Source organism: Drosophila willistoni, assembly GCF_018902025.1.
Source record: "Drosophila willistoni isolate 14030-0811.24 chromosome 2R unlocalized genomic scaffold, UCI_dwil_1.1 Seg167, whole genome shotgun sequence".
Lineage (NCBI taxonomy): Eukaryota > Metazoa > Arthropoda > Insecta > Diptera > Drosophilidae > Drosophila > Drosophila willistoni.
Window position 1 is genome coordinate 3344427 of NW_025814050.1, and position 26626 is coordinate 3371052.

The 26626-nt window shown below is 38.8% G+C and overlaps 2 protein-coding genes across 3 annotated transcripts; both read left to right on the forward strand.

Moving 5' to 3' along the window:
• Positions 1–166: 166 nt before the first annotated feature.
• Positions 167–13169, forward strand: LOC6644392 (ATP-binding cassette sub-family G member 1). 2 transcript variants are annotated; one of them, XM_002066629.4, is made up of 7 exons: positions 167–451; positions 4120–4590; positions 9602–9934; positions 9996–11314; positions 11372–11472; positions 11533–11821; positions 11890–13169. In XM_002066629.4, exons 2-7 carry the CDS (start codon positions 4349–4351, stop codon positions 12099–12101), a joined length of 2496 nt encoding a protein of 831 aa, XP_002066665.2. In that variant the 5' UTR covers positions 167–451; positions 4120–4348; the 3' UTR covers positions 12102–13169. The 2 variants fall into 2 exon arrangements, with proteins under 2 accessions (XP_002066665.2, XP_023032349.1); XM_023176581.2 differs by lacking the exons at positions 167–451; positions 4120–4590 and adding an exon at positions 9263–9524.
• LOC111518806 lies at positions 6743–9176 on the forward strand. The gene is made up of 2 exons (XM_023176582.2): positions 6743–7136; positions 9104–9176. Exons 1-2 carry the CDS (start codon positions 6865–6867, stop codon positions 9174–9176), a joined length of 345 nt encoding a protein of 114 aa, XP_023032350.1. The 5' UTR covers positions 6743–6864.
• Positions 13170–26626: the final 13457 nt, after the last annotated feature.

Consider the following 26626-nt stretch of genomic DNA (forward strand, 5'->3'; position numbering starts at 1 on the left):
GAGAACACCATTGAGAGAGAGAGATGAACTGCGAGAGTTGGATTGAGGGAGTCATCCATACAACGAGAGAGAGAGAGTGTGTCGCTCTCTCACTATGTCAGCTGGCAACGTTCAGTTTCATCGTCGTCGTCGTCGTAGTGTTGCGGGGCTCGAATTTTCAGTTCTTTTTCATTCGCGCTAAGCTAAAGTTGCACCCGTTCTTCTAAATTCTTTTATGGGGTTAAGACACTTGGCCACATAGACTCAACACGACTTGTGACTCGTCGCGCGAATTAAAAACCGAAATAATAATAATAATAAAACCAAAAAAAAGTAACAAAAAAACACGTTTTATGTCTTAGAATGGACTTTCAAGTGTGTTTCAAGTGAACTTTTCGCCGTCATCATCTAATCTAGGAAAAATTAAAACACGTTTTATTTGCTCTAGACACTCTTTTTTATTTTGTAAAAGGTAAGCCACATAATGAATGAATTTAAATAAAAATTGCGTCGTAACAGAGTTTCGAAAACCTCCCCTCGAAAGTGCGTGTAATCCAACGTGAAGCAGCAGCAGCATTCACCACCAATTGGATGTTGGTACTTTATTTATTTTTTTCGGCTTCATAGGGAACACATTTCCCAATTTGAACAAAAAAAAAAAGATAGAAAATAATACAGAAACGAAACGAAAATACAAAACGTCATATGTATCTTGAAATGGCTTTCCTCTCTGTGTCTAGTCTCTGTTTGTGTATCTGTTGAGAGCGCTTGCGCTTCTCCTCTCTTGCTCTCCCACGTTCTCTCAGTGTAATATGTTTCTTGGTTTGTTTAAGACAGAAATCACACAATTTCAATTTGTTTGTGCTCCCACAAATTGTTTATACACACACACACACACACATGGAAATAGAATGCCGAGGTATGGGCCAAATATAAATCTGTGAGCCAAATTGTCTGCTATTCGGTCGGCATGCATAGATACATACATATATATAGAAATTTGAAAACAATAGAAATATAATAAATAATTATGCTAAATATTTAACCTCCAACCAAAAAAACAAAAGTGAATTTAACTAAATTAGAGAGTTAGAACAACAAATACTGACCTAGTTTAATCCTCGATTTTGTTTTGTTTTAGTTGTATGCGTTTTTGCGTTTTCCAACTTCTTTTTATTAAGTTAATAGGAATTTCCCTTTTTTTTTGTTTTTTGTGGTTCACACATTCGAGGCTATCAGACAATTCGATTTCATGAGGCCCACAGCTGTGGCCAAATCATTAAATGATAACGGAGTGATTCTAGTGTGCAACCCGTCTGACATAAAACACTTGGCCATCGTCTAAACATGGCCAAATGCCTTTTGATTAGGTGACTTTACATCTCTGATTAAATTGGCTAAAGAATAATGGCCCATACAACTGGTAGCTGGTGGTAGCTAATAGCTGTTAGTTGGCTTTTGCGGCTTATCTTGCGATCATTTTTCTTTGGTAACAAATCTGTAATAAATACGTTTCATCGTTTTCAATTGCTGTTCAAATCTTATCGAAGGCCAAAGCGGCAGCAGCAGCAGACCTGACACCTGCCAATGTCGTTAGCCTTAGCAATTAGCCATACAAAAAGCATCCCGGTGCAGGTAAACTCAAGCTCATTACCCAAGAAAGTTACGACAAAGTAATCACTTGAAGTAATCAGTTTCTTTCATAAAAGTGCACTTGCACTTATTTTCATAGCAATTGGCAGTTGGCGACAGCTGTTTTTGACTCGAAAAGAAAATAAAATAATAATTTATATGCCATCGGCATAATAGTTTAAGGTAGAGACCAACCAAACTAAGTGCATGTGACATTGAATTTATCGTTTTTTATACAAACATATAATATTTTTGGGTTTCTAATTTAAATTTGACAACAATAATCTGATCGATAATTGCCAACAAAGCTTTATTCAAATGTCAATTTCGTTTTGTATAGACAAACTAAATTTCAGTTTCTCAGCATTCTAATCATTAATTTAATCATTATATATTTGATATTTCTTACACGCTTAGTATGCCTATTTATGTACATATGAATAAATTATTTCCACAATTATTAAAATTTTTGGGTTTGCCATTCCATGTTTTCATTTTATGTAGCGTATCTCAGAATAGTTGGCAGAAATCGTTAGAAAACTATCTTCAAAGGCAAATCACGAAAGTTAAATGAATCCAACTAGTTTATACAATTATATTTTTTTCTTTGAAAAACACAAACACCCTCCGAAAAGTTTGAATTTTTATTGACCATAAAATTTTTTCGACTATTGGTGTAATTTTAAACAAATATGTTTAGTCTCTTTTAAATTTTTTCGTTGCTTGGTTTATACAGACAGAGAAGATGGAGTAAATTTTTGATAGGCATTTTTAAAGTAATCCTTATAGTGCCTTTCAAAAATTCATGAGAATCCTTTTGGAAGTAATTTTACTATATTACGGTCCTTCTTAAATGACATCGACTTATCAGATTTATTTATTTATTTATTTACGTCAACTAACACAGCAGTCGACGAAAAAGCTTAAGCTAAAGACAGATAGTAATTAATTGAAGAAGGTAGCTTAGCTTTATACACAACTAAACATACCCGACTCGGTGGAGGTGTTTTATCTGCACAAGGTGCCAGCTATGTCCCGATTCACAGCCAATGTGGTCAGGGATGAGTTGCAGCCAATCCAAGTCCAGAATATTTTCATTGGTTTCGCTGTAGATGATTAAAAAGTATAGCGCGAAGAGAAGTGACAGAAAGATGAGGAGAAATTAGGTGAGAAAGGTTGTTAAAAGATTGGCAAAGAACACGAAGAGGTTCGTGAAGAGAGTAGTTAGTCAGACATCTACTATGGTGAATAGGAAAAAAGTTTCTGGTCCGACGTGAGGGAACACAAAAATATAGCGTATCTAGTAAGTTAGTAGAAATGACTTCCCCGTTGACTAGTTTAAAGATCCGAGAAAATTTAATTTAAAGCCAACCTATACATAGGTATTTACTTCCTTAGTTTTAAATATTTTAAGATCTTTCGAGATCTTTAATAATAAATTACATTTTTATTTATTTATTTATTTATAATGTGATTGGGCAGTAATTGTAAATTACAGCCAATCTTTTACTAGCTATAGCTACTAGGCCTTAAACTAAAGAAATTACATTATATTATGGTATTTAGAGATTCTCTTAGTAAAATGATTACTTAAAAATATTCATTGCTGTCTCATATCAGTAGAGGTATAAATATAATAAAATAACTTGAAGTCTCAATTCTGAATCCTAGACAGTCAAATTTTTTTGTTCGTTTAGGTCAACCGTTGTCATGTCGACAGCAACTAACTTTAAAACGTTATATAAAACGTCCTTAATTCGAAAACTGAAATTTTTCAATACTTTTATCTTGTTTATTCTAACGTATATGATATTTGATAGGTAAGTAAGGTTTTCAGATTGAATTATACATAGAAAAGTCACTTATTAAAAAAGAATTTTTGCGGATTTTGAAAACGATTAAGGTCTAATGTTTATTATGGCAAATAGTCTAATTATTAGGCGTCTGCTCCGTCTTTGGCCAATTAAATAATTTTTCACTTTATGAATTTTATTAACTCATTTATTCTGTAGTATTAGTATTTTATAAAATAATTATATTGTGTTGCGACAGCTGAATCAGCAGCTCATCAATTGAGTAATTATTTACTGCGATTTATTGTAAATCATGTTTCGGATATTTCCTGATTTTCATATATGTAAATGTAGATATCCGAGGGGGAATTTGATAGATGAGCGGCGCTTCCAATCTATGCCCATGATGAGGTTTTTGTTTAAAAATTCATGTTGAGTGCTCTATTGTTGTTTGGACATTGGGCACCACTGTGGTTGCTGTTGTTGTTGCTGCTGTTGTTGTTGCTTGTGTTATGGGAGGCGTTAGAATCATGAATATGAACTTGTCGTAACTACTTCCTGAGATTGCAGCAATTGTGTGTGAGAGTGTGTGTGTGTGATGCAATGAATCCGACTATATATACAGATATTGTAAATGTTATGGATTTCTCAATCCTACTTGAATTTTTGTTCGTTCTTTCCATCATCACTTCTACGTTTTCCTTCTTACTTGCAGAATAGAATATACACTGCATTATTTATCAGCCAACCCAACCCATCAGAGATGCCAATTGTGAACAACTGAAGCGATAAATTATGCATTCAAAAACTATCATGTTCATGTAGGGGGGAGTGCAAAAACAACATAAATAAATAAACAATCCAGAAGAGAAGCCAAATGCTGACGCAAAATCTAATGCCAATTGAATTGAACTGAACTGAACTGTATTGAACTGCAACGCGTAATGGATGTGCCGCTGATGGATACCTCTGCGAAGGGCAGCAACCCGAGTGCAGCAATTATAGTGCCAGCTGGAGGCGCAACTGTTCCCCAGAATCAGGCAGTGCTCTACAAGAGCTCAAATAATAGCACAACAATTTCATCGACATCGGAACCAGTTCCACTTTTAAATCAACTTCAAGCTCTGCCATTGCAAAAGATGTCCAACGACCTGAAGCAGTGCAACACTCAGAATATCAACCACGGGTGAGTATTTCATCATTGCCCTCACACAGACATACACACATTAAGTGCCCCGTTAATGGGATTACCCAAGATTATGTCTATGAGGGGTGAAAGAACCACATATCAACTGTCAAGGATAAGAGTGTGCGAAACATGATATGCGAACCATGAGTGCCACATTTGAGCACGTAGAAAATAGGGCCAAAATGGGGCTCCACCTCCAATTGCATATTGAAATGTTGCCTTTGCTTCTTGCGGAAAAGGAAATATCGACATTTTCCAAGGTGATAAAAAGTAGGTGGTCTCGTCATCTGGTCATCGGTCACACCAAAATCACGCCCCGACACTTCATTGTTGGCTTTGTTATGCTTTCTTTTACCTTCCGAAGCATTAATCAAATCTACGAGAATCCTAGCCATGAAATAGAATCTATTAATGGTTTGGCCCCTAATAACGACACAAAGCTAAATTTAGCTTATCCCGTAGAGAAAAAAACAAAAACAAAATCACGCAAAAAAAGGAGCGACAAAGGAAGACTAAATATAAAAAAATCAATAGACAAGAAAAGTCCGCAGAAAAAGAATAGAATAGCAAGAAAATTAGATCAAATTACTTCAGAAATAATTACACGGAATTAAGCATAAATTCCATTTAATAAGCTACAACATGTGTGTGTGTGTGTGTGTGTGTGTGTGCGAGATAATCCTCGTCGAACGTACGTACAGCCTTGAGTCCGTAGTCGTATGTAATTTAAATTCTAATGGGAAAATCTAATAGAAAGAGCAGCTGAATGGCAAACAAATCAATGCCACAGCAGGGGCGGGATGCAAGGGTCTATCCGGAGGAACATCATCCACCCACAATGTAATTAAAATTGCAAGCCATTCTACCCAATTCACCTTCCCTCCGCCATGTCAGGACTAAACTAACCACTCGCTGGTATGTCAATCTATGCAATCAGAGCAAAGGTCGCCACACAAAAGCCAAAGCTAGGAAGGACACATAAAAGCAGCGCTTTAAATACTCAATGCATCCGACAGTGTTTCTTCGTCCTTAATGGCCACCCTCTCGTTCTTTAACCATAAAGTGACATAAATAATAAGCCACATAGACACACACACACTCACACGCGCAGGGAGACCACTTAGACGGGGGCCCGGGTGGTGCTCGAACCGATGAGCCTACGTAGCAGCCACGTAACTGTGAATGAAATACCACCAAACAGAAAAAGGCCAACAAACTAAACAATAAAGAAACGAAACTGGCAAAGAAATATTGTCTACAGAACTTAATCTCAAGGGCCGAACAGGCAATACTCTCGTTTAGAAATTAATGCCGAAAAAAAGACTTGAAGTGCTTCATTGATAAAAGCTTAGACTAGTAGGTAATTCCATAGGAAGAGAAACAATAGTTTAGCATATACACTAAAAATCTATTCTTTAATCAAAATAAGTGCAGAAAATGTAAATGGCGAAAAATATATTCATCATCAAAAATGAATTTACTTAAACTAGTTGGGAATTGTAAATGAACTTGCGACAGAATGTAAACAAACTTTATATGTTTATGTTAATCCGATGTAGGTGGCGTGGTCCCCACGATGAAGCAAATCTGTAATCCCATAGAGGATAGAGGAAAGGATTGTGAACTATCGAGACATATTATTCATCTTCCATTGCGCTTGATAAAGAAACTGCAAGAACCAGTTGGGAATTGTAAATAAATTGCCAGAAATTTTAAGCCACAGCTGAAAAACTTTTTAATGAATCCAATCAAAATGCCGCCAAGTTCGATCTAGGCTGGTAAACTTTTTCCATTTGCTATAGAGTATATCCTAGGCACACATACTTAGACACACACACACACACAGACAACTGACAGGGAAACGGTTGATTCTGTGAAAACTACGAGACTGTGAGGCAATACAACTGAAAGGACCTCGCGGCGCCGCTTGCTTGGGAAAAATCGAACAAGCTACCATAAGCTGTCTAAAAGTTTCTCTGTATATTTTGTGTTTGTGTGATATTTTCCCTCATAGTTCAGTTTAGTGGCGGGTTCTGAGCGATGACGACTTGTGCCTTTTGACTTCATTAATAAATAAATATAAGAGTGTGAAAAAAAGGATAGCAAAAGAAATTTAATGCAATGTAAAATTGTTCAGCCTTATTCGATTTTTGTTTTGTGTTTGTTTGCCGAGCATTTGAAGCCAGCACGTTGCGTTAGCGGTCCTTTACACGGTTGTTATGTAATTTCGTTTGATGCCGGCAAACAAAAAAACAGTAACCAGAAAAGTACATGACCAAAAGAAACGTCCTTGCGTATCTCACGCAGACTGATGGACGCCAGAAATATCCGTTTTTATGTATCGAACATAAGGAAGAGATTTCTATGGCAGAGCTTCAAGGTGTTTTATCCGGCAGCCTTGTGAAGCATATTGACCTTTGTCGCCAAAAGTCTCCGGGGGCGGTGATTGCAAACAATAGTCTGTCGACGTCCTGCATTGTCCTTTTTCCAAAGTCATTGAAGAACAACAAAGAGGCCTGGACCTACCAACACGCCTCCGTTGGGTATAAAATCCGTGTACCGCCCCCACCCACACACGCACACACACCCACACCCACACACACACTGACATGTTTTAGTACATTTTATCAAATTTCAAGCTGTAAGGGGGACCAGGAGGGAAGGACAGTATGAGGGAGAAGGACATGTTTTAAACATTAAATAATATCCACATTCTTACCCTGAGGCAATTCAACTGTAGTCAAGTAAAAACTTTTGTATGTCCATTATCGATTTAATTACAAGAACTAAACTGCTTTGTTGTTGTTTCTTTCATTTCCTTGAGTTACTTTGACTAACTCATAAGGTGTTTGGGAAATATCTTTGAAATAGTTAAGCTAATCTAAGTAACTATGAATAAGCTTTAAAATTTTAATTTGAGATAGTCTTGAGTAGTTACTCTTTTCATTTATCTAATAGAGCACTCCACAAACATTTAATCGCCACCTCTTCACTTCACATTTGACTTAAGGCAGCGTTTTTTGCTTTTGCTTTTGTGTTTTTGTGGGTTTTTAGTTTTATTAATAACAATGAATATGGCATTTTGTGCGATTATCTAATACGGACCGAGCAACTGTTTGAGAAATTCGCTTAATTGTCGTTAAGCGGGAATGATCTAATCCCGCGACTCTCTTCCTCTCTGTCTCTCGTTGTTACTCTTTCTCGTATTTTGAGGTCTGCTGATATTTCCGGTAGGCCTTAATCATTGTAACTAAACGGGACATAGTTCAAAGATTACAAAACATTGTTTCACATTGAAAGCCACTGAAACGGTAGTTATATATATTTATAGGTAGGTAGTTTTGGCAGCACCTGTTTTATGACGGCTAATCAAATCAATTAAAATCGACTCTCAAATCGATGGCGACAATTACAAGACATTAAGAGTGATAAGCCTGTTCACACAGAGAAAGGTTCACCGAGGTTCGCGTGACTAACTTCATTTAATAACCAATTGAAAAGCTGAATGCGAAAATTCCGAAATTGTACTTACTTCACTTGGCTCTTTATTTGTTTCTTTCTTTCTTCAATTTTTATCTTCAGATGGGTAGTCTTTTCTTTCTTCTTCTTCTTTAAGAAATCGCATGCATTTTGCAAAGAAAAAACCAGTTCGCTCGGGTTCGTCAACACAGAGACAGAGGCAGAGACAGAGCAGAGCCCAATGCGGTGCGGTGCAGTGCACTTGCGAGTTTGGTGCGAGTTGGGTACATGCGCACTTAAAATGTACCCAAGTTTCAGTACATTCGCACCGAGATATACGCGGGAAATGTCTGTGACGAAGTCGTAGAGGGGTTTGCGGTGGGGTGGGACAACTCATGTTTTATCGTATTTGCTGGATACAAAGCAAAACGCCAAATAGAATTGGCGAGAGGCGATGACGTTGCGTTTGTTTTTGTTTGTGTCGGATAACAAAGGCGTTTGCTGCGATTGCAGTAGGCCAACAGCTGATTTGGATTTTTGTTAGCTTAGTTGTTCTCCCTCTCACTCTCTCTGCGTGTGTCTTTTTCTCTGTATTCACTTATTAGCCACGCTGCCAAATTATACTTATTTTCGTTGAATCGACTAAATACAGATATTTTTGTTTATACGGAAACGTGCACAATTACATTTTTCCTCTCTCACTCTCCTCTCTCTCTCTATGTCTATCTCTATCACTAAGTGCCTCTCTCTAGTTGTCTATTAAATGATTGCTCTTCGTCAATAATTGACTATAGATTTGCTGTGGACTCTGACCTCGATCTCTGTGGTAAACAAATAGTTTTGTCGGCAGATAAACACGCACATTTGCCTACTCTACGAGTCTATCTGACAGATATTCTGAACTTTACTCCATAAATTTACATAGTACATAGCATTTGTAGTGTATATGAATGTAGGGCGTGGTGTGGGATGGCGGGAGATCTTCACCGATCAATCAATTACTAAACTAGTTCAAGCGAATGTAACATTAATTGGCGGTCGTTTTGCCTAGTTTGTCAATCGTCGAAAATGAAACATGCAACCTAATGAGAATGCACTCGGCATTTAGACCATTTCATGAATGAAAAGCGCAAACTCTGGCCTACAATTCTGGCAACAAAATTACTATAAACGACGACGATGACGACGACAACACCTACACGTGCGGGAGTGTGAATAACATATATTAAATATGCGTGTATTTGTGTGATATATATTTACTTATATTAATTAAACGAAATGGAGCTGACTCTGACCCGTTGCAATAGTGTTGTTGAGGAGACAATGGGCATACAAAACTCGTGTTTTGATGCTAACTCAGAGTCGACTCGTCACCATCGATCATTGTCCTTTGTCCAGACGCGTCTCACTAAGAGCGGATGTGTCAGTGCCCTGCAACGAAGTGAGGAGAATGCAACAACAGGGTGGTTCAAGTAGGATTTTATTCACATCCGAACGAATTGAAAATTAACTAGGTTTTTAAATTTCATTTTTTTCGTTTCATTTTCAGATCCCAGAGTAATCTGTGCAATGGCGGAGTTAGCGTTTCCAATAATCACAATAATGCCCAAGTGCTGGCTCCAAAGATACCAAACAGTAATAGCAATAGCAGTCCGAATGGCCAAAAGAAGGGCACCATTTCACTTTCACATCTCCCACAAAGGCCGCCGGTGGATATTGAGTTCTGTAATATATCATATTCAGTGGCCGATGGCCATACCCGTGGTTTTAAGACAATACTAAAGAGTGTTTCGGGCAAGTTTCGTAATGGCGAAATCACAGCCATTATGGGTCCATCAGGAGCGGGAAAGAGTACTCTGATGAACATTTTGGCGGGCTACAAGTGAGTTTTCTAGTTCCATCTTTCACTTTGATCACAGTTTTTAATTCAATCTACATTGCAGAACATCCCAACTAAGTGGATCGGTGCTGATCAATAGCAAAGAACGAAATCTCCGCAGATTCCGTAAACTTTCGTGCTACATCATGCAGGATGATGTGCTAATTTCCAATCTGACAGTACATGAGGCCATGATGGTGGCAGCTAATCTTAAGTTGGGCAAAAATATGATCACCTATGCCAAGCGAGTGGTGGTCGAGGAGATTTTGGAAACAATTGGCCTGAAGGAGTCGGTCAATACGCTGACCTGTAATCTGTCGGGAGGACAACGGAAACGTCTGTCGATTGCCCTCGAATTGGTCAACAATCCACCGGTGATGTTCTTTGACGAGCCGACCTCGGGTTTGGACAGTTCGACGTGTTTTCAATTGATTTCACTGCTGAGATCCCTGGCCCGTGGAGGTCGCACTATTGTCTGCACAATTCATCAGCCATCGGCGCGTCTATTCGAGAAGTTCGATCATCTGTATTTGCTGGCCCAGGGCCAGTGTGTGTACGAGGGACGAGTTAGGGGCCTAGTGCCCTATCTGTCCTCCCTGGGCTACGAGTGTCCATCGTACCACAATCCCGCTGATTATGTGCTAGAAGTCGCTTCTGGCGAGTACGGCGAGGCGGTGCCCAAACTAGTTGACGCCGTCAAGAGTGGGGCCTGCAAGAAGTATGCCCACAAGGACTATGGACATAGCAATCATCATAACAATCACAAGGCCAGCACGACGATCAACGACATTGCGAAGGGCCATGGTAATGGTAATTGCAGTGCCGCTGCTACGATCAGCTTGGAGGATGAGAAGACGCCAGCTAAATATGCTCAACACGACGACTTGGTCGATGAAGAACTAACGGCCTTAAAACCACCGAAAACCTTGGAGGCACAACAATCTCAGAACTCGGACTGCAGTGTGAATATCAATATGCCAATCGCCAATGACGATAGCTGCAGTTTCAGCTCATCCAAGGGAGCCGGCGGTTCAGCACCGTGCGGCGTGGGCGGCGTAGTTGGGACTAACGCAGTGGCCGGCTGCATGACATCGCTCCTCGACTCGCATGAGAGTGTCATTACCCTGCCAAACAAGACAGGTTTCCCCACCAGCGGCTGGACCCAATTCTGGATACTGTTGAAGCGTTCGTTTCGCACCATAATGCGGGATCGCATGCTCACCCATATGCGTTTGGCTTCGCATATAATTGTTGGTGCTATAATTGGCATGATCTACTATGATGTGGGCAATGAGGCTAGCAAAATTATGAGCAATGCCGGCTGCATCTTCTTTGTGTCACTCTTCACAACATTTACCGCCATGATGCCAACCATTCTGACATGTAAGTGTGCTCTATGTCTTCTCAATAAGCAGTCACTCATTACTTATCCATTTGTAGTTCCAACCGAGATGTCGGTGTTTGTGCGAGAGCATCTCAATTATTGGTATTCGTTGAAGGCTTTCTACTTTGCCAAAACCATAGCGGATATGCCATTTCAGGTGAGGATCTCAAAACCATATCATCTTCATGAGTAAATTTTCATCACTTCTCCTTTGCAGATTGTCTTCTCAAGCGTTTATGTGCTAGTTGTCTATTACTTAACCTCCCAGCCCATGGAATTGGAAAGAATATCGATGTTTGTGCTCATCTGTGTGCTTAATTCGCTGGTGGCCCAATCTCTGGGTCTACTTATAGGTGCCGGCATGAATATCGAAACGGGGGTATTTCTGGGTCCAGTGACAACGATTCCAACCATATTATTTTCCGGTTTCTTTGTCAATTTCGATACCATACCGGGCTATTTGCAATGGGTCACCTATGTGAGTTATGTGCGTTACGGTTTCGAGGGTAAGTAAATAAAAATCACAGATTCTGTTCAATTCTAAATTTCTTATGTCAATATCTCAATTCTCTAGGCGCCATGGTAGCCATCTATGGCATGGATCGGGCCAAAATGGAATGCAATCAAATGTATTGCCATTATCGTGTACCCAAAAAGTTTCTAGAGGAAATGTCTATGGATAATGCTCTATTCTGGGTCGATGCTGTGGCCCTGATAGGCATTTTCTTCGCTTTACGGATAATTGCGTACTTTGTGTTGCGTTGGAAATTGCATATGATACGTTAAGTTAGCAACGGTTCATAGAATTAAGTTTTTTGTACATACATACAAACATATGTGGAGAAGTAATAGGAGTAGGCGTAGCAGGAGAATAATGTTCATGTTCATAGTTTTACGATATACATACATACATATTTTTTATTTGGTTTTTTCTTTTCCAACTGGTATTATATACGTCGACGTATAGAGAAGTTCTAATTAGTAGCTGTTCCACACATACCAAATGAAACAACAACAACAAAACAAAACAAACAAAAGAAGGAAAACACAAACTTTGAATTACACAAATGGAATTTATATATACATAGATATTAACTAATATGCATATGTAGGGTTTAAATCGCGACTAAATGTTCTCCCATTCACTCACACACACACCAACACACACACACACATACAACAGCATAAATACACATAATTAAAACTTGTGACCAAGCAGAAAAGAGTCTGAACTTAAATAGGTTGAAAAATTATAGAAAATTTATAGGACAAGTCCTGATAGCAACACACACTTACAACCACACAACACACACTTACATACACACTCACCAAAATTGTTTTCTCCCAAACTTTCCCAGCGTTCTCTTCACTCCGTCCCTATATATGTCTACCAAAACAAACAAAAGAAAGATTTAACCAACACAAAAAGAAAATTTCAAACCAAAATTGTAAACCACCTTTTTTTTTATCAACTCCAAACTGCTACTTTTAGAATCTAAGTTGAATGAATATATATAAAAGAGAAGGAATTTTTAGTTTTGCAGCAATTGATAGTTATTGTGATAAGAGCAGCTTAGTATATATATATATACTTATATATATTGTAAATGTTCCATATGTAAATCGGCAAAGTAAGAGACGAATTGAATCGAGTGGAGAATTGATCGCTTGTGATATAAAGCAATTATAATTATTATCATTATTATTATTATTATTATTATTACTATTACGAATCGTGTGCGAAATGAATTCAATCAAATTTATGTGTGATTTTTATGTTTTAGTTTAGCAATGAAATAGTTTTATGTTCATTTTATTTTCTACCTATGGCCAAAATAAATAATTACATTTTCAGTTGATGAAACATTTTCATTTTCGACATTATTGAAATCCTTCCTGGGGAGAGAGAAATTTGCAAATAAAAACCAAACACATGATTTTGTGATAATATAAAATAAATTAACAAGAAAATAACGAAACAAATGAGAATAACCGATTAATATAAACGGTAAACTGTGGCAACATATTCAGCATCCTTTGAGGAGCATCGTAACATTTAATAATAATCCCCGATATACAAAAGTAAATGTATATATAATATATATACATATATACATATTTATATAGCTATGATACATACATATGTGTACATTTAGTAGTACTTTAGTGCATGTTAAAATTGTATATTAAAGTTAACACACATACAATACAAATACATACAAACAAACACCCCATATATTAGAATATTTTTACTAATAAAACGAATAAAAATCAAATCAGTCAAAAACAAAAAACATTTTTAATCTGATTAATCTGATTAATCATTTTCTATTTGCTAATTTATCTTTCACAATCTAGAGTTAAATTTCAAAAATAAACGAGCAGTCTGAGTTGGAGTAAAAGCTATATTTTTTGAGTCAAAGCTTCAATGTTGGTTTGAGTGAGTGTTATGAGTGATATAATAAAATTTCCACCGTCAGATGGCGCTGCAAAGTGTTCTAAAAGTTTCAATCAGATCAAATATAGACTTTTTAGACCTTTAAAGTGAAGAGAATTTCGCTTAAATTGTTACTAAATTCAAGGTTGCAATGTCACACCGACAGATGGCACCACCACACATTTAGAAAAAGCTTTAATTAGTTGTAAAAAGTTAACACTTAAGCAATTGAACCTTAAAGTATGCAATTGGCAGTCGTATAATATTTTTTTAAAAATTAAACAGATACTTACCTTTCAGTAGCTTAGAAAATGTATTTAAGCGATCTTTGCGACGGGGAGTTTTTTCTTTGTTGCAAAAACTAAATTATTAGACTGGCTATAGCATACTTTAGGGGCAATTTCTCTCGTTATACACACCATTTCCGCAAATATTTAATATGGTGCTTATAAAATAGAACACACATTCTGGAAAAAAACTATCAATTCAGTTTTTAGATTCTTATACCACAAATGCATCAACAAACTATTAAGTTGTATCACCATCGTCTCTTAAAGAAGTTGACGTGTTTAAGCTTATATCTTCTGAACACTTGTAATCTGGAAATTCTTTTATATACATACTTATTCCCTAATCTTTCAGTGTAAAAGTCACAAGCCCACAAGAAGAACGCTAAATTCTATGCACATATAGAAGTGAGTCATGTATTGTAACATCAATATTGCAATGCCATTTGACATTTGTAACGGGGGCGGGAGGAAAACTGACGGACGGGTCCGGGAGAGGCAGAAAAATCAACCAAAATGGAGCCATGGGAAAATGGTACTGTGGGCGGCGGTGGGTGAGAGAGGGGAGGGGGCGATGAGAGGAGTCTGCAGAATAGAGGCAATGTCACCGGTCAAACGGAGTGATTTTTATTGGCTTGTTGCTTTTGCAATTCACTGATAAATTGTTAATGTCACAGACACACACACACACACTACACACACACACACCCATACATAGACAAAATGCAAACGTTACAAATTTATTATTTATGTGCCGTTAAGCTTTGTGCGCAAAAACTAACATTGCGCGACAATTTTTCGCCGATTTTGGCTGGGCTCCTGCAGATGCCCCGCGAGGCCGTATGATAATATTTTTAGTAAGGACAAAAAAGAAATTGAAATTCTTTTTTTTTCGTCCTGAATCTATTTTTTTTATGGGTTGCCCATATAAAATTGCATTTTGGAGTGTGTGTGTGAGTGAGTGTGTGTGTGTTTGTTAGCATTGAATATTGTTGCATCAGAGACTAGAGAGAAGGAAGTGAGTTGGCAAATCGTATAAATCAAACATTTGGCTTTTGGATGGAAACTAAACATGTTTACTGTTATGCGCCTGGCAATTAATGTCCGCTGCCAAAAGGACGAGCCAGGCAAAATCGAGCCAGCAACAATAACAACAACAACAACAACAACAACTACATCCAAAGTGCTATTCGCACTTTAATTAATTAGACATTCATTTGCAGCAGCCATTCCCTTCCCTAGGGGCAGATGCAAACCAGGTAGGCCGATAACTTGGTCATAGAGATAATAGCGTGACACGATATGAATGAAACTATATAGGTATACGATATCTCATACAAGTCAAACAATGTTCTCATTGGCGCCGGAAAAGTCATACTTATTTCAAAATGTATTGTGTAGTTCTTTGAATATAAACAAAATTTATGGTCTGAATTATAACTATAAATACCTCAAACCCAAAATCATTGTTCGGATTGGGGTCATGGGCCATTTGTGATTTTACTAAGAATCTGATTTTACTAAGAATGATATGACAAAGAAATTATGAAATAAATGACTTTGTTATACCTTGCACCATGCAAAAAAACTGTAGGTATAGCGCCTCAACAGTTCAAAGGCCAACTCCGTTCTTCTGGTTCCCCAGCTGAACAAGCTTTTACTTTATTTTGAAATATTGTTTAATATTAACAACGAATAAAGATTTGTTATAAATTGTGATATAATCCGTTTTTTCGAACCAGGTTAAAACTTGAAATGAGACGAAATTGTATAGCCCGAAAGTCTCAGAGATTTATGTGTTCATAAAGGACTCGCCTAGTCATGCTTATCAATAATCTATACAGTGTAATATTCTTTCCAAATTTATATTGTTGTATAATAACTATTATACATTATTTATAAACCTTTTTGATGAAAAATTTATTTGTATATTGTAAATTGTTGTTTAAAAACGTGACTTACGAGTTCTCCTGCCTCATATTATTCTTTGAACTCAACGCCTCTATGGGAACAATACGATCTAGTCCAAGATCAATGAGATAAAACTCTAAAAATACAATGAACGTACAGACTGTTTTATTCAAGTGATGAGGAGTGTACCTTAAAACACTAAATTTTAAGAGCAAGAAGGAAGAATTTTTAAAACTTCTAAAATATACTTAAACTAAAAGTAAAGCATACGTTTTATGCTTTCACATAGTTTTTCTTAGGCTATCTACTGTACGACAGTCTATCGAATATGGACAGATACTAAAAATTTTATTAAACTAACAAACAGTACATTTTTCATTAGAATTGCTTGAAAAATAGCAAAGTTAATGATCCGAAACTGTTTTTCGATCAATGGTTTCAATGAGAGCTATACAATACAATGGTCTAACAGAGCAAAGAGGAAAAGATATTCATTGCCTGTAAACAAAATATAACCCTATATAGTATTATTAAGAAGAATATTTTTAAATCTATGATCTCATCCGACAAATTAAGAAATAATGATCCGTCTGTAATGTATAATAAAATATTTCGTGTCAAAAAAAGGCCAAATGTGGACCTAAAATCAGACCATTTACAGGCTGAATCTATCTTAATAGCATCATTTACAATTATGAAATTCTTATTGCTCATAACTTCTAACAACATTATCCATCGAAATAATAGAGACTCAGTAATTCGTCAGACAGATATACGCCCAGTCAAATAACCAACTTACAATTTACCATATAATATTATTATAAATATTACCATATTGTATCTTAAGCGTTGCCACGGCTGATAAAAGTAGTAGAAAATATTCATTAAAAGTCCCCACTAGTTGCTAGTTAATTGGCAAATTGGTTGAAAACTATCGACAAACGCGCATCACTATGTCCAGTGCTTGCATTTTGTCGTTTTTCGTCCGTTGTCGTTCCCATTGGTATCACGAGGAATCGGTGGCATGCAGCATTATGCTGCTTCGCAGGCGTAATAAATTAGCACAAACATGCCACTAAAATGGCACGCCCACCTGCCCTGAAGGCGGCAGAACGGCCCACCATAAAATGCTGTCAATGCAGTTCACATGCCAATGCTGCAATTCCATTTTGTAATGCAACCAGGCAACATAGTACATCTGGGATTTGGTCTGGGATTTGCGCACAATGTGTTTAGGTGGCAACAGCCACAGCTCCAATTGCAACTTCCCAGTCCGGCCAGCACCATCAGATTCAGCAGCACCAGGCGTCAGCTCAGCTCAGCCCAGCTCAGCTCGGCGTTCAAATCAAATGAAATGTAGGCAATGCATAACCAAGTAACTGGGACAGTTGCCGTTTTGCTCGGGGGACTCTTGGCATCATTAATTGCAGATTGCAAAAACTTAAAGTTTATGTTGCAGCCACCGGGCGGATGGATCTATCTTTCAGTCCGTTAGTTCTTTAACGTTCAGTAACACTTTTCACTTTTTGTTTGTGGTGTTGTTTGGCTTCTTGCTTGCGCACTTCTCATCTTGCCCCTGCATACGAAAATTTATGGGTTTTATTGTGTGATTTATATGCAATGGCCGACCGAATGGCCGCACGCAACGCATCGCAACGCAACGCAACGCAGCGCAAGGCAACGCGCGGAGATTTTTACGCCGGAAATGTGCCCATCGACTGCGTGTTAAGTCTCTCACTCACACCACGGGTCGAATGGCAGAAGTTTTCTTCTTTTTTTTTTCTCTCGGTTTTGGTTTTTTGTTTTATTGCCAACAGTTTTTATTGCTTGTGCAAGTGCAAGCAACACACACTGACTTCAAAAGGAGCAAATGAAACGAGGCACCATGGGGCTGGGCCTCGGCTTCGGCGGTTCGCCTGTGTTTTACTTATTAAATTTCTCAGCTTTTCGCGAGCCATGGTCATGTCCGTGTCGATGGTAATTGACAGCGGAAAGAGCACGTGTGATGGCCATTGATATGGTGGCTAATGTGAATGCCTTTTGCCGGTGCTGCTGCCTTTTCCATTGTTGTTGTTGCTGTTGCTGTTGCTGCTCTCACCGCCGCATCTGCATTATGACGCGCATCCCAAAATGGTATCAAGCCGAGAACGTGCCATAAATTCCAATCAGATAGTTGCAAATCAAGCCATTGTCAATCAACAATACACATTCCAATCGAGGGTTAAGCATGCTACAAACTACCTATCCATCAGAGATGAGAGCGTGAATATACGAAAAAATAGGATATAGAATATCGAAAGTGTCGAGGAGTAGTACCCATTAAAACACTCAATAAAATAATTGTGCCAGGACAGTGGATTTTTCGCTTTAACATCTAGTTTTTGAGTTAGTTGCTGCAAAGGTTTAAGCAAGTGCATAAATTTGGCACGCATTTGTCATAAAGTGAACTCTTGACCAGATTTTCTAGTTATCCCCATTCCCCTCGTCAAGTTTCAGTTTAAAAGCTTCAAATAAAAGAAAATTTATTGCACTTTTGCAATTATTGCAAACCAAAGCAATAACCGGAGCCCGAAGGGGAACAAATGGAAAGTACGGGCACCCATGTGCTTGACATTGCCTCCGGCCAGACATTTCACGCCTCGCTAACTTGTTAGCACACACTCTTCCACACACACACACTCACACACATTATACATATGGTGAGGACGAAGAGGAGCCGCCTCGAGGCTCGACTGAAATTTCATTTTTATTGTGCCCGACACTTAACTTTATTAATTTTCCAACCGATGACGATTGCAGAGCGGAGTCGGAGCCTTTGGGAGAGTGAGTGCCAAGGGTGCCAGGGGGAAGCCAGCAATGGGGGATTGCTTTAGTAATCCATTACCGCAGGTGCCGTAAAAATGCTTAGTTTACGATTTGCGATTAACGCGAAACAAGTGCGCCATAAAAATTCGTTCCTTTTCGCCTTTTGTTTTGCACGATTCCTTTTTGCCGTTTTTGTTTCATTTCGTTCATTTGGCTTTCTCTTACTGTGGCGAGAGAGGGAGAGATAGAGAGAGAGAGAGAGGGAATTTCATCCTCTTTTCCTTCTTCAGATTGACTGGGATGGGACATTATTCGATTAATTTCAATAAAACGAAAATTTTAAGTGCTACAGTTCAGTTGACAATATGTTGTTGTCTCTTCCGTCTTACTCTCTCTTTGTCTCACTCTCTCCCTCAGAGCTGTGTCCATTGAGGAACATAAAAATCTTGGAAAAGAACCTAAATCTTTATAGGGGCAAAATAAGAAAGCATCTTGAATTAAAAGTTGAGAGGAAACAAATATAAACGACGATGCTAAAATGCTTGTCTTTATATGGAAGAAGCAAATAATTTGATCGATTTTTATGTATTTTTAGGACGTTTCACACGAACTACCAACGACTCGAGAGTGTGAGAGAGACAAAAACAGCTCCACTTAATCACTCAACTTAAACTACTTCCTCACTAACTCACGCAGAGACGGAATGGCATCAGCGTTACGGGAAATTCAAGTTGGAATACAAAAACTTTTGGCTGCCTTTCAAATGGCCTCGTTTTTTTTTTTGCAGGGCATAGCATAGGCTACTCCTTGGTAAGGACATAAATTTTAATAATTTATCCCATATTATTCCACTTAAGTCGTTTAGATTTTCATAATAAATTAATAACGATGCGACGACTGGCGTGTCCTGCCAGCCTATCCCATCGTATCCTGCCTTGTGAGGACCTTGCGGCACTAACACACCGCGCCGCATCAATTGCCAAAGCGCAAAAGTTCCAAAGTGGCAGAGGGTTGGACCCCGGAATCAAGAGGATGAGGATGATGATGATGATAACGATGACGATGAGAGAATGGTCTAGGACCGGATGTCTCACTGGTCCGCTCGTCTGTCTCTCTCTCTCTCTCTCTTTCTCTCTGTCTATCGTTGTATGTGGCTTATTTATACGCTTAATTTGCGCCACAATTTTATTTACAAATTGTTGCCGAGGAAACGACGGAAACGGCCAAAAAGTTGCGGTCGCTGAGATTTGCGGCAATTTCGGTTTATGAGAGACAAAAGGCAGTGCACAGCGGTTGGTTGGCGGTGCGGCAATTTATGGTGTTTGTAACGCCTTACTGATTAGTTACGTGATTTGGCTCCATCTTCCATCGAACGCACCACCCACCACCCACCACTCGCCACCCACCACCACTTTGACTTGACCAAGGAATCTGTTAACAGCTTGTCAAATACAACACACACTTATCTCTACATTCCAGAAGTCCTTCGCTCTCACTCTGTGAACTCCTTCACTGCTTGAGGTGGCTGTTTATCAAATTTGCCGTTATCGAAGTTGAAGTTGAATAGCCAACCAACTCAACCAACTACGAAAACACAGCAATCATGAAACGTTTTATTATAAAAGACTCAAGAGGAAGAGTCCGGTACGGCAACGAACATACGTTACGTTACGGAACTTTATTCGTCGTAGTCGTCGTCGTCGTCGACGTCGTAGTCATCGTCCATGTTGCATATTTACAACATTTATCAGAGACGGCAGATGAACGAGCTTGACTTGAGCTCGAACTTGACTCCAGGTTATATATATTTTCTCTATCTCTCTTCCACTCAGTCTCTGGTACTCTACCTCTACCTTTTTTCTGCCTGTCCCATTCACCATCGCTCGACCTACATGACAGACGATAAAGCCATCGAAGAGAGCTGTCATTATAGATTTGCCATGATGGAATGCCCATAGCAGTGAGAAGAGGAGTAGTTGTTGATGCGTCTATCTTTATATGAGTTAAAGTGAAGCAAGCGAGGAGGTCCTGTGGATAAATATTCCACCTTCCTCTGTGAAGGGTCACCGCAAAAATAGTCCTCGAGTACTTTGCCAATTTGTGAGTTCTCAGAAACTCTAGGGTTCCCCCTCGTTTCTATGGGTTTGCTTAAGTCATGCACTAAATATTGTGGTTATATGTGTCTTCCACTTTTCATTACATGTATGTATGTACGTACATTGTATGTGTATGTTCAGTTTCTACCAAAATTTCAATGCCTTGTGCATGTCTCATCTCTGTCTCTGTCTCTCTAACTCTTCATCTCGCTCTGTTTCAAATCGCACGTGTGTGTGTGTGTGTGAGTGTGTGTTGGTTTCTGTAGTACCATTGAATTGATTGATGTTTGATGCACTCAACCGCAACGACATGCAGCAAACCGCATCGCTTCTGCTTTTATCTTCTGCTGTTGCGGCTGCCCTCTTGCCTGCGTTGCACTCCGTTCGCCTTCGGCTGTTCCTTGTGTCACATTGCGCATTTCTGTAGCATACTTTTTGGAGTGCCGCTGGGCAAGCAAATGAATTCTAAAGTTGTTTGCTCTCCACCTCCTGCCCGCTGCTCTTCTTGCCACAATGTGTTAAAGACGAGAATAACCAAAAATTCGCGCCACTCATATTCCCATTGTCCCCCTCCGCCAACCTCTTCCGATCCCATCCCTTCTGTCTCATATTCCCATTGAAGAATTACAACGAGTTTTGGAGTGCCAGTAATCTGACCGCACATAAATTTTGAAACAGTTTCCAGCAGCAGCAGCAGCAAGCACAAATATTCGCACATAATACTTTACAGTGTGTACGCACACACACACACACCACACACACACACCACACACACACACACACACACACACACACGTATTTATTGGTTTATGCGTATAAACGTTTTGATTTACACCATCGACTATGCGATTTTTTAATCATATTTAAATAAATTAAACATTTATTATAAAAATGCAGCTATAAATAAATTGAGTAAATACAATAAAAAACAAAAACAAAATCGATACAAAATAATATTTATCAATAAATCTTATGAAAATTTCAATGCCCAACATCTATTATTCAGAATGAAGTGAATTACTCTGCAATACTCATTAGTAGAGCAAAATATGTTTTAGTTTTAAAAACTAAAGGGATTACATATATTCCAGATATCGCTTCACAACGGAAGTATTAGAGGAAACTTAAACTGCAATGCATGAAAATATAGTTTTTTTTTCGTTTTAAAAATAGAATATTAAAAATATGTTTCAACATTCTACAGGGCATTCAATCTGTGTACACATTTCCATGAAGGTGAGTTTAATTTGTTTTTCGAGTATTTTTTCCGTTTTTTTTTTTTTTTTTTTTTTTTTAGCTTAGTTTATATATTTACTAACATTTTGTCGACGGTATTTAATTGATTTTCATGACTTGTTTACTCAACTCAGTTCTCTCCCCTCCAACCTGGTCGCCGGATTATTTGCATAATTGCCGCCAAGTTGGCGAAATTAACCGCATTTATCACAAAATATAATGGAAAAAAACATTGTCGATGCTTCTGTACTCCGCACTCGGCCCTTTATCCTTTCACAATCTGCTGCACCTTCCCCTCTCTCCATCCTTTCAGGTTTCTTAACTTTTTCCTGCATACAACACAGCTTGCAGAGTTTTGCAGTGTTCTCAAGTATTTTCGTATTTTGCACTTCCGCTATAAATTCAGGAATTTATGGTGCGTATCACTTGCTTGAATGTTTTACATGCGATTCTTGACTCACTCAACCAGCCAACCAACCCACTCACTCGGCAGTACAACAACTGCAACTATAGAGAACTAAGAAAAAGCAAAAGTAGTATTAAGGACAAGAAATGCCGAACACCCTAGAAAAGGTGGCCAATAAGGAGTCCAAGCTAAAGTCTACTGCAAATCTTACAACATCAGAGAAGAAAATGACTTGGCTTGGAGTCACTCAAAGTAATTAGTCTTAAATTCTCTGAATTTGCAGGTACAGATATACCCCTCCCCTTTGCCCAAATGCAAAGGATATGCCTAGAGAATTAAGCGTCTTTAACTAAAGCCGAAAAAAAACTTTCACGACTTGCAATCGCTGTTGTTGTTGTTGTTGGCTGCATACAGGAAGGAAGTCTGAAGCAGAAGCCAAAAGACGTCTGTTACATGTTGGTGTAAAATATGAAAACCCACGACACGACGACAACGCGAAGAAATAAGTCTGCAAGGAAAATAAAAAAAAGAGAAAATGCTGTTAGTGGCGTGCATTTGTTGCCGTGTTGGCTTCGTTTAATGAGCTTTACGCAGCTGTTACCAACTAGACAGAATCCGCACCCACTGCACAGCCGCCCCGCCAGTTGCCCCTCCAGTGGATTCCAACTGTTTGGGCAACTTTAAGCCGCAGCTGCATTGTTTCAGCTGGTTACTGCTACCAGCTACCACAGCTACTGATTCCACTGCATTGTGTCGCTTCTAGATTCTCTGCCGCATTGCGCGATTTGCGCTAATTCACGTGTTTCCGGTTGCTCAAGTTTTGGTTGCCTTGTACTTTGTGCGATCGTCCTTTGCCTCTCCTCTGGTCTTAATCCAGCTCGCATTTCCACTCCCACTTCCACTGCTACTCCACTCCTTCAATCAGTTCTGTTGCCACCTTGTTAGGAATAGCGCAATGCGCTGGTCATGCCCTGGTAATGGAACGAGATGCTGCGGCATTTGTTGTAACGGTCGAAGGCTTAGCGCCCAAAGCTCTTTCTCTCACATTGTCATTCTCTCTTTCTCTCTCCCTCTCTCGATTTCTCTTTTTTGTTCAGGTGAAAAAGTTTTGGGTTCTGATTTGGCCAAAACGAACCAACGAACGAGCGAACAAGGCATTACAAGTTAATTGTTCTGGACAAACGCGGAAAAAATGACTTAACTTTGGTTTTAACATCATGAACATGTAAACCCAAGCAGACGAGGAGCTTTAGGAATGGGATTGAAATTATTAGTTTCTATTATTTTTCAATACTACAACTTCTACGGGTTTTTAATAGAAGTTTTGAACAAAAACATTAAAAACATTATTAATGTTATCTTGCATTGGTAGGCAAAAAAATTGGAAGAGGGCATTATGCCAATCCGCATTGGTTTTGAATATTAAATGAACGCTTTGATTTTTTAAAGTTTTCCATAAATACAGAGATATACCTAGGTATTAACTACTATATCAAATATAAGCCAAACTGAAATATGAGTAAAATAATAAAAGGAAAATCTTGATTAAATCTTAATTAGTTTAAGCGTTAAAGTTATAGTGTAAACATTAGATTTCCGCAGTCTTTAGAAAGTCTGATGATGCTTGAATGTGTTGGTTTTTGAAACAATCGTTAATAGTTATGATTTTATAATCCTTTTCGCAATATTTACCACAAGCTAGCCCTGCTTGATACATACAAACTTTCCATAGATAGATATAAATTTCAAACCCATAAAACGTTTTCAAGTTTTTGTATTTGTCAAGTGTTTTCAATTTTTCTTTTTATTCTTTCGCTTTACTTTCGTTTTCATATTTGGGAGATATCAGTAGACTCCTCGTAACATCATTATTTATCCAAAGAGGCAAACAGCTTACAAGGTACTTACAATTTTTCAACCAAATATGCCGAAAGGACCATTGCATGGAGCCGCACACTCAAAATGTTATTAGTTGGTCTGCCAATCTGACAGTGAATCGGAGCATCGATAACCACCAGACGGAGAAGGAGACCCAAAAGAAGGCGGTGAAAACTAGGAGGAGAGGAGGGTAGACCCAGAAGCAGCAGGAAGCACCCAAAGTCGGCAGGCAGCCAAGCGAAATAGCATTTTGCATTCAAAACATTTGAATTATATAAAAAATGAATTGGCATTGGTAACGAGTTTGATACTCGTATCGAATGGTGTATGTTTGAAGGTAGAATCTCGATTTAACTTCTTTTCTGCAATCGACTTGAGTGGCCTCTGAAAACACTGACCAGACGGAATCTTTGCAATTTATTTGAATTTTTCAAGTGTCGATAGATTAGCAATCAAACGCCATAACCAACGATTCTGATCGATTGCCTGCAATTCAAGGCAATGGCAATGATTTTGCTTATATTGAAATATTTGTCGAATTCAGTGAAAACGACAAAACCACAGAAACCCACCCGGACGGGCTATGAGAACTGAACCGAATTTTTAATACCCTGGAATAGTTCGAATATCTCCACCGATTCCATTTGGATAAGTTTACCAATAGATTGCAGTTTTGATAGAAATTAATGTACCCTTTCTGGGAAAAAGGATGTAATAAACAAAATTTAACGGCGATTGCTTCTGTACCAGTTGCTGCGTTGTTCGTTTCTGTGCTTTTGCCCATTAGGAGTGACAGTGCCGCAGACCCTCAGTTGGTCATTTGTCCTGCACGCAGCCTCAGTTTTTTGGCCTCAGTTCAATTTTCTGGTCAGGCACACACACACACACACAGACACATACACGCACATGGGGCGATTGGCGAATGCCGTTGCAACGCCAACGATTTTGTTCATTAGGCACGCACACACGCGCTGTTGTCCCTTACCCCCCGCTGACCCCACTGACCCCTTTGCTCCTGCCGCTTTCCTGCAGCGATTGTTCGACAAGCCTGCGAATGGCCCCCACAATGTAATCAACAAAATCGCCTGAAATCGACGGACGTCCACATCCACATCCACATCCATGGCCACGTCCACGTCCACGACGACGATGTCGATGGCGATGGCGAGAGAGAGCTAGAGTGCATCGCGTTTTGTCTAGCAGCGGGAGCAGGAGCAGCAACAACAAGGACAATAGGCAAACAAACAGCGGTGCTTGTAGAGAGCCTAGAGCAAAAAATCATGGATGCTGCCGTTGAACTGCAGCCATTAACGGTAATTCCGGCAATGCTTTTAATTGCGCATACAAAAACGAGGCAACAGCATGGAAAATGAGTTGTGGCCCAGGATTTTGAGAGTTTCAGACAATTGAACCAAACAGTGATGGAGCGAGATAGAAACATATAGAGAGATAGAGATAGGAAGGTGAATGGGCGGGCATCAACAGATTATGATGAGCGGGTTTGGAGCCCAAAATCAGAATTAACAGAACAGAACGAAGTTATTCTCTCAAACATTGCAAATCTCTATCCTTTGATAGTTAACTGCCTCTAGTCGACTGCAGTACAATGGTCGACCTATAACCGAACTGACTATAAATTCACTTAATGTCTAAGGGCGATTAACTTTAGTAGGTTTAGAAATTTTAAATTCATTTTGAGAGAGTGCTTCTTCAATTTTAGCCATAACTTGTTTCAATTACAAGATCATTTTTTGTAGTTGAACAAATTTATTTCATGCGTTTACCATTGCGATTATAAAAACATTTGCGACAGCTGATATTTTTGTTGTAAATTGATGGGGGGAGAAATGTTTAGGTCCTAGGTAGCCATTCACCCATCTCCCACCCTCCACAGACACACACGCCGAGCGAAAGTCCAAGAAGAAGTAAAACACTTACAGTTTATTGCATTTATAGAACTCTCCTCTGTCTGTCTGTTAGTGTGGGTAAGTAAGTCACTCACACGCACACACAAGTACATACACACACACACACATACACACACGTGTGCGTACATGTCGTCTATTTCGCTCTCTTTCTACATCTTTCCTTTATATGCTGGTCCCTCTGCACCCATTGGGACACCATTTGGTAATGAGATTTAGAAATAAAATCTACAAAGATGTTTGCACGAGCTGTTGACGTCCATCTAAGAGGGTATATTTGGGTGTGTGTATATGTGTGTGTGTGCGAATCTGTGCGCTTGTCCATTTGTT